Source organism: Mirounga leonina, unplaced genomic scaffold (assembly GCF_011800145.1).
Source record: "Mirounga leonina isolate KUSES-001 unplaced genomic scaffold, KU_Mleo_1.0 Mir_101595, whole genome shotgun sequence".
Lineage (NCBI taxonomy): Eukaryota > Metazoa > Chordata > Mammalia > Carnivora > Phocidae > Mirounga > Mirounga leonina.
This window is the reverse complement of record NW_023270158.1, coordinates 11,524,760-11,533,024: the sequence shown is the minus strand read 5'-3', so window position 1 is coordinate 11,533,024 and position 8,265 is coordinate 11,524,760. Positions and strand designations below refer to the sequence as shown.

Here is an 8,265-nt window from a genome sequence, read left to right as displayed (position 1 = left end):
GTTGTCCTTGCATTCAAATCACCTCTATTTTCATTTGTTTCCTCCCCACCAAAATCTAATCTTCTCTTAGAATTTGCCAAAATATAGTCAAGATAATCTAATTAAAATGCTCTTTTAATGCAGTGGACTCTGACTTCACCAGTTCAAAGCAAAAAAGTGTCAGTACAGTGGCTTCTGTGTGTGTCACCTCAAGGGAGTTCACCCTTTTGTCTCTAAACTCCCTGGAGTCATTGTGTTTAGAATGCCTATTTGTGCACTATATTCTTCTTTACTGAGACAGTAACAAAGACACCTTTGATTCTTGTCTTTTCGGGCTGAATTGTGTCCCCCCAAAATACATGTTGAAGCCATGACGCCCCCCCCCCCGTACCTCAGAACGTGACTATAGTTGAAGATGAGGTCATAAAAGAGATGGTTAAATTAAAATTAGGCCATTTGGGTGGGCCATAACCCAGTCTGACTGGTGTCCTTACAAAAAAAAGACTAGGACCCACAGAGAGATACCAGAAATTCATGCACACAAAAGGACAACCAAATAAAGTGGGTAGCCATATGGGAGCCAAGGAGAGGAGCCTCAGAGGAAAGCAATCAGGCTGGAAGACATTGGACTTCCAGCCTCCAGAATTATGAGAAAATGAATTTGGTTTTAAACCACCCAGTCTGTGTTATTTTGTTAGGGCATTCCTAACAGGTTAATACACTGCCCCAGGTAGAGAGTTCTTTCTGGATTATCTATGATGCCAAAGTAATTTATAAGAGTTTGTTTTAATGGCCTCCTTTTTACCCCATGAGATGAGGAAGGAACTTCCACGCTATGGTTATGTAGACTTCAAACATGCACCACCTGACACTGTAAAGATAAGGCAGACAACTGGTTATTAATCATGTGTACTCACCTGGCTGGGGGAGAAGGGCACCACGTGCTACATAGTACAACACGAGGGTTACACCCAGGAACACAATGAATGAGCACATCTGTGGGAGGCAGGGTTTGGTGTCAAGAGGTTGAGGTGACCTTATTTCCCATGGTACCTTGTAATCAGCTTCTTTGAATAATTCTGCAAGCTGATAGGGAACAGAAATTTGCTACTTAGGAATAAGCAAGGTATGTGCCTTGTCCCCTTGATGGAGATGGTTGTTTGATAGTGAACCTTATCTGCAAGTGCACAGTATGGAGGGGAACTTTCATTTAGGCAATTTGAGGCCCTGTCGGTTTCACTAAATGTCAAGGAGCCCATAATATTGAACCTTAATTTTAGACCTTGCAGCACAGTGTAGTTTTCCATTTAAAGATTTTTCTTTTCTCTCATCTCTGAGATGCATCATCTTAGGGTATGGCCTCTGATCACCATTCCCATAACCTCAGTCTAGTCCATCATGTAGTTTAATTTGAAATAACATCACACAGATGACCTGCAATATCCCCAAACTTAAACTGCCTTGTTTCAGGGAATATACATGCTGCTCTGCCCTAGGACACCTCCCTTCTCACTCTGTTTTTCTTTTTTTAACTTTCTTATAAGACATAGAGGGTATCTCAGTATCTTCCTTATAATCATAGCTTCTAGTTTCTAAAGTTCTATAGGAAAGGCTAGGTCTTTATCTTAGCATCCCCATGCCTAGCATGGAGCCTTCCATAAAGCAGATTCCTCAGTAGACATTTGGGGAATAAAAGAGAGAGTATGAGGTCTAACTTGTTATGATTTAATATCTCCTAAATTCTTTATTAAATTAAGCGTATTGAAGTATAAATCCTTTAATTTTATAAAACAAAAGACAAAGGAGTAAAGAACACTAAAGTTGATCATGTTTTATTATTTTTTTATATTCCATTATCACAGTAAATTTACTGTGGGAATCGTCCACATTTCCATGAAAATCCCTATTGTGATGTCGTATTTTCTTATTTAGATGATTTTTTAAAAAGCCTCAGATTTCAGTAGGGGTGGGAGAGGCTGCTGGATGTGCCCCTGTAATTCCCACTGGCTGTAGATTTGGCTCGGGCTCTTGCTTCCTCATCTCTCAAAGCTTCTTCATATTTTGATGAGAAGGCACTGGGAACCGTATCATTGACCTTGGCCAAAAATTCTAGGACTTTCATCTTGCTGGTTTCAGCTTGGGCTTTAGGACCCCACAGGAACTCATAGCGTGGAGGTTCACTGTTGGGTACTTGGCAGTACTCCAGGTACTTTAGCCTCACTAAGTCTTTGGTGATGAGCTTCCTAGGCTCTCCATAGATGAAATGCTTCCTCCCAGCAAATACTCGCATCATACCCAGGAATTTCCAGAGGTCTTCCTCAGCAGCACGGTTGCCCTTCATGAAGATCACACCCAGGACTGTCATCAGGAGACCAGTCTTGGGTAACCCCCTGCCAGCACGCACCCTCCCATTGTTAGGGAGTTTCACTTTGCTGATGAGGTCATAAGAGTGGCTGGTTGAGTCGATTTCTTTCAAGTTGACTGCAAAGACAACCTCAATGCGTTCAGAGGCTCTCTTAAGGATCTCAGGATATTGGTTTTTGTAATTTTGGCCAATAATCTTCAGCATGTCTTCCTTCATAATGGGCTGTTTCATTTTATATTTGTACAGAATAAACTGTTCCAACAAACCCACCTTCATAGTTAGAATATCAATGCATGAGCTCTCAGTAGAAGGTAAGACATCAGAGAAACATAGATGTTCCTCATCTTGGCTGTTCTCACCTTCATCAGATCTTGTACCAGAGATATTTGAAGAGGTAATGGTGGTAGATGGGGCGCCCCAAGACTCTTGGGAGGTGTAAGGTGACTCAGTAGCTGATAAACTCTGAGTATTACCCTCCAAAACAGGAGAAGAGGAGGTGGGGGACTCTTCCAATGCTACTGGGGCCTGAACTCTCCTGTGACTCTGGGAGTCACCACGAGACTGGTGGCGTTTCTCACGAGTGCGGTGCTTACTCTTCTGACCCCGAGGCATAATGAGTATGATCAGGGACAATGGTCAGGAGTGTGAGTGGGAGAGCAGGTGATGAGGGCCCACTGGAGGAAGAGGAAGGTTAACGGGGTGTGTGCACCTTCAGTGTGAAAATGCCACCCTGGCTGGTGGCGTATAAGGAAGGCTACATTTGCAGTTTTCCTCAAGGGCACTTCTCTAAAAACCCACAGGACTCCTGTTCTCCTAATCAGCCTGTCCTTTGGGAAACCTGTGAAGGAAAGTAGAGTGAGGTTTAGGCTGCTTCCTACCAGACCTGCCTCAGGCATACTGGGGTGACAGCAGGGGTTGCCGGTCTTGTGGTTGAGGAGTCTCTTACGCAAGACCATCATTCAACTAGTGGCAGGTCATGGATTTTTTTCCTCTGTTCTCCTGAGACTGACATCACAAGCCTCCCTGGCACCCACAATAAGGAAGTGAAAGGGGTCCTCAGCTTATAATTCTTGTCTAGGTCTGAATGTTCAGTGGGGAGTTTTCTATCCTGGCCTCTTTGGGGTCCTCAGTCCTCATTAAGAGTCCTTACTTAGGATCTGTATAGGGCCTGGCACCTCCACCCCTTTCACTAAATGGTAGCTGCACCTTCAAACTAAGGATTTCATTCCCTGTAAATCTGATAGAAATAAGTATTGGGGGAGTTTTTACTTGATAGCCTGGCCCTGGATCTTTGGGCTGAAACCAGGGGCAGAGCAAGATTCTTGGTTACCCTTTCGATTTAGTGGTGGGTAGTCCCTTGGTCCTTGCTTTGATCCCCGACCCTTTTCATGATCTGGAATTCCTCCCTCCCTTACCCTTAGGCCTGCCCCTCATATCAAGGTTTGCACCACCCTGAGACCCCTAGAAGGAAGTGAGGATCTCCTTATCTGACCACAGCTGTCCTTGGTCTCCTGAAGCTGGAGGCTTATAAGAAACTAATGCTTTCGTGCTCCTGCTGTTCGGGGTATGTGGCTCCTTTAGTCCTCAGGGTATTCACCTTGGCCTGTGGAAGAACCAAGAAATCTTTCCACTGCTGCTGCTTAAGCCACACCCCTTAGACAAAGTCTCTCACCACCTTGTGACACCATAGGAGGAAGTGAATATGTCACACTATGTCAACAATGCCCAGGTATCCAAGCGCTTACAGCAAAGGCAGGGTTCTGTGTGATTCTCTCAGTTCTGAGGGAAAAGGTTTCCCTAAGTTCTCACTCAGGACCCTCCCTTTGATTACTGGGAGGACCTGAGACTCCTTCCTTTGCTTGCCTGAGGTCCTTTCCCTTACACCACGGGAACCTCATAAACTAGAATCATGGGAAGACTGGCCGGTGACCCCTCTCAGACCTAGGAGGCCAAGGCAGGCCAGCCCAGGGACTGCTAGGAGTCAAGGTAAAGATCCTAAGTGAAGACTAGGGGCAACCCCCCACCTGGATCAGAGAGGGCCCCAAGAAGCCTGAATCCTGATATCATACCTGGAAAGTGAAGACTAGGGGCAACCCCCCACCTGGATCAGAGAGGGCCCCAAGAAGCCTGAATCCTGGATATCGTACCTGATATCATACCTGATACCATATCACAGGCAGGAGTAACTTCAGCAGGCCTGGGGTTTCCACTTTCTTTCAACCTAAGATCACCCATGTAGCCCAGAGTTCTCATGGACCTGAGAACCCCCCAAATAAGTGCTGGAATGCTTCTCTTGGCAGCTCTGCCAAGAGGTCACCGGCCAGTTTTCCTGTGATTCTTGTTATTGTGGGGGGTTTGCCTCCTTAGTCCTCGTTCATCAGAATTTTCATATTGACTCCTGTCTCTTCTTTGAAAGGCTTCCTGAGAAATACCTCATCCTTCCAAACTCTTGCTTAGTCTCCCTACTGCAAAGCTGGTAGGGAATGGGTTGATTGCCAGGAGTGACATGAGATGAAGAAGCTATAGGGAAGATGGGGGCCCATGGTGGGCGGTGTGCTGTCACAGAAAGCAAGCTGATCTCTTCCTTCTCTTCACAGACTTAGCCTCTTACATAACGGCACTTCTAAAAGATTTACTTTCCACTGTGAGGGGACTGAGCCACATGATGCTGAGTCCCTGATCTTTTGAGGTTTCCTGAATTTCCTCTGTTGATAATGTAATTATCATTGCATACTGTCTCTTCCTTTATTCATACTGTGCTATTTTTATTGCTTGTTCCTCAGGCTGTGTATTCCAGAACTGTATTTTGGGTATGAAGTTGTGCTTTTTAACACTGGAAATACATTTTGGAATAGCAGAAAAAAGAAGTAAGTGACACAGGTGTGCCTTGGCCTGGGAAGAGTGGCAGTGTGGGCTCTAGAGGAATTCAGAGCCAGGGTCTAGGCCAGCACAGTCACTGGGCGGCCTGGAATTTGAGAGTATTCTAACTTCTTTAGCTGAAAAGTGAGTCTGATAATGTTTATCATGTAGGACTATAGACATACATGTGTGTAATCAACCTGGCACAGTGTTAGGCAAAGTTCGGTGCTTTTATTTTTGTTTGTTTGTTTGTTTTTTTAAAGATTTTATTTGAAAGAGAGAGCATGGGCAGGGGGACGGTCAGAGGGAGAGGGAGAGGGACAAGTAGACACCTGGCTGAGTGTGGAGCCTGACGCAGGGCTCAATCCCACGACCCTGAGATCATGACCTGAGCTGACGTCAGATGCTTAACCAACAGCCACCTAGGTGCCCCTAAGTTCGGTACTTTTAATGAATGGCAGTTATTACTAAGATGATTTTGACCCCAGATGGTAACACTGTTTCCCCACAGAATTTAATTTCCAGCTTGAATTAGAGAATATGCAACTCCAAACAATATAGAAATCCAAATCCACTGAAATGCTGCTGGGCAAATAAAATGCAATAGTATTTCTCCATCAGAGCATCTGTTGTTGAATATGGGTATGGGATTGTCTTCTCCAGTTGGATGCAACTAAAAGTTCCTATTGGTGTCAAGGATCAACAACTTCCCTCCTGGGTCCATTTCCATCCAAACCACCCCCTATTTTCATTCATTTTATCGCCACCAAAATTTGAGCCCTCCCTTAAGAGTTTGACAAATTATACTCAAAATAACTTCGTTAAAATGCCCTTTTAATGGAGTGAGTCTTACCTATCCCGTGATAACTGGTAAAGTCCAGGGGCTTCTTGGAATCTCACTTCAGTGGAGTATTACCCTTATCACTCAGAAATTCTCTGGATATTCTATGCCGAGAACACATCAGTGCGCTGTGTAACCTGCATCGACCTCCCTGAGCTTGAGCCCGGAAAAGCACAGAGCACCTCTTCCATGCAGGCCCCAGCCAGGGACTGTCACTGGTTTTCTCACGTTCCCAAAGTAACTGTGAAAATCTGTTTTCCGTTCTAGGCCTAGTCTCTCAACTCAGAACCACGAACTGAGGACCTGGTCCCTCCCTGCCCGGTGCTCCCACAGCCACATCCAGCCCACTGCACAGCCTAGCTTAAAAAAACCCCCCCCCCCCCCCCCCCCGCCCCCAGGGACTGGCATTTTTACCTAGGCCAACACAGCCTTGATCAAGTAATTTACGCTAGACTGTTCTCATTAGGACCTCCCCTTATGCACCTCTTTTTTACTTGTCATTTATTTATTTCTTAGAATGTATCTTACCATCCTCATTGTATGGTAACTACTGCTAAAGTCTACAATTCTGTGTGCAGTGGTTCAGTCTTATTTTTCTTACTATCCCCGGTGCTATTAGGGAGCTTTCCAAAGAGCAGATGCTCAATTAATGCTAGAGGAAAAGAGGGAATGAGCAAGAAGTTTAATTTATTTATTTTCTCATACATTTTGAATTAGCCACGAATATCCAGGTATATATTGTTTGATTTTAAAAGCAAAGACAGAGAATAAGGCAATGAGTTAACTACCCTTTACTTTTGTGTCACTCTTTCTGATCCCAAACATCTTCCTATGAGGTTCTTTCACATTCCCATGAAAACCCCTATTCTAGTGCCATGTTACTTTGCTCTGTAGCAAAAAGAAAATATTAAAGGTTTTTCAGCTTGTTTACAAAAAACAAAACTCTTAATCTTAAACCTGAATAGTAATATATGTGTTATCCATAGCATTAATAAACTTAGATTCAGAAGCAAAATCTTCAATTAAAATGAACAACATCCGAAAACTTAAAGAAAAAAATAGACCTACAAATTACTTATGTGCAACAGGGAAAAAAACGCACAGTTCCTTGTTACCTGCTGTTGGATCACGAATACAATATAGATGGTCTGTGACTTTCTTTTTCATGTACCAAAACTGTAACTCTCCTTTGTGAAACAGCGATAAATGAGAGCCCCGTCATTCTTAAGTTTATATTCTAGAACTAAATGCGCTATTAGGAGAAAAAACGTTGAAAACACCTAAATAAATATAACTGCGTATGCGTTTATAGAAGCTAACCGTTTCGAACAAATAGGAAGAAGATCTGTGCTTTGTTCCCTCCAACCCCTAGGACTCTGCACTACCTGGAAGGTCGACTGCCCTCTCCCACCCACCGCAAGGAAAAGCAGCCGCCCCCGCTGACTGACTAGACGCGGCGCCAGCCACGGGCCGCCGCGCGCTCCTTCTGCTCTTGCAGCGCCTCCTCGTACAGCTCGGGGAAGCAGCTGGGCACGGTGTCGTTGATCTTGGCCAGGACCTGCAGCACCTGCATCTTGCTGGTCTCCGCGCGGGCGCGCGGGCCCCACAGGAACTCGTGGCGCGGAGGGTCGCTGGCGGGCACCGCGCGGTACTCCAGGTAGCCCTGGTGCACCAGGTCTTGGGTGATGAGCTTCCGGGGCTCGCCGAAGATCAGGTGGCTCCTGCCGTCCTGGACGCCCAGCACGTTGAGGAACTCCCAGACCTCCTCCTCGGTGGCGCGGTTGCCCTTCATGAAGATCACGCCCAGCAGCGCCATCAGGAGGCCGGTCTTGGGCAGCCCCTTGTTGCCGTCGCCCGGGAGGGACAGCTTGCTGACCAGGGTGTAGGACTGGCTGCGGGAATCGACCTCCCTGAGCTCGAGCCCGAAGACCAGCTCCATGCGCTCCGAGGTGAGCCTGAAGATCTCGGGGAAGTGCTCGCGGTACTTCCTGCTGACCATCTTCAGCAGCGCGGCCCGCGTGACGGGCTCCCCGGTGCCGTGCTTCTCCAGCAGGAACTGCACCAGCACGCTGGCCTTGCGGGTGAGGGGGTCCTTGCGGGCGGCCCGGGGGGCCGGGGCGGCGGCGGCCGCCGCGTTCTGGGCGCCCTGGTCACGTGGCGGGCCTGGAGGGTCCGCGCCAGGAGACCCAGGGGCCGGGGCGCCAGGAGACCCAGGGGCCGG

The 8,265-nt window shown here is 46.7% G+C and overlaps 2 protein-coding genes across 2 annotated transcripts in view; both read right to left on the bottom strand.

Moving 5' to 3' along the window:
• Positions 1-1,936: 1,936 nt before the first annotated feature.
• On the bottom strand, positions 1,937-2,956 carry LOC118003730 (melanoma-associated antigen B5-like). Its single transcript, XM_034994913.1, has one exon. The coding sequence runs from the start codon at positions 2,954-2,956 to the stop codon at positions 1,937-1,939; it is 1,020 nt and encodes a 339-aa protein (XP_034850804.1).
• A 4,535-nt stretch (positions 2,957-7,491) lies between these two features.
• Positions 7,492-8,265, bottom strand: part of LOC118003672 (melanoma-associated antigen B4-like) — a 1,097-nt gene continuing 323 nt past the window's right edge. Inside the window, exon 2 of the mRNA XM_034994792.1 lies at positions 7,492-8,207. Within this exon, the coding sequence (XP_034850683.1) occupies positions 7,492-8,207 (716 nt within the window). The remainder of the gene's footprint in view (positions 8,208-8,265) is intronic.

Coding starts and splice junctions, on each gene's coding strand:
- LOC118003730 (XM_034994913.1), bottom strand. CDS start 2,956: ATGCCTCGGGGTCAGAAGAGTAAGCACCGCACTCGTGAGAAACGCCAC.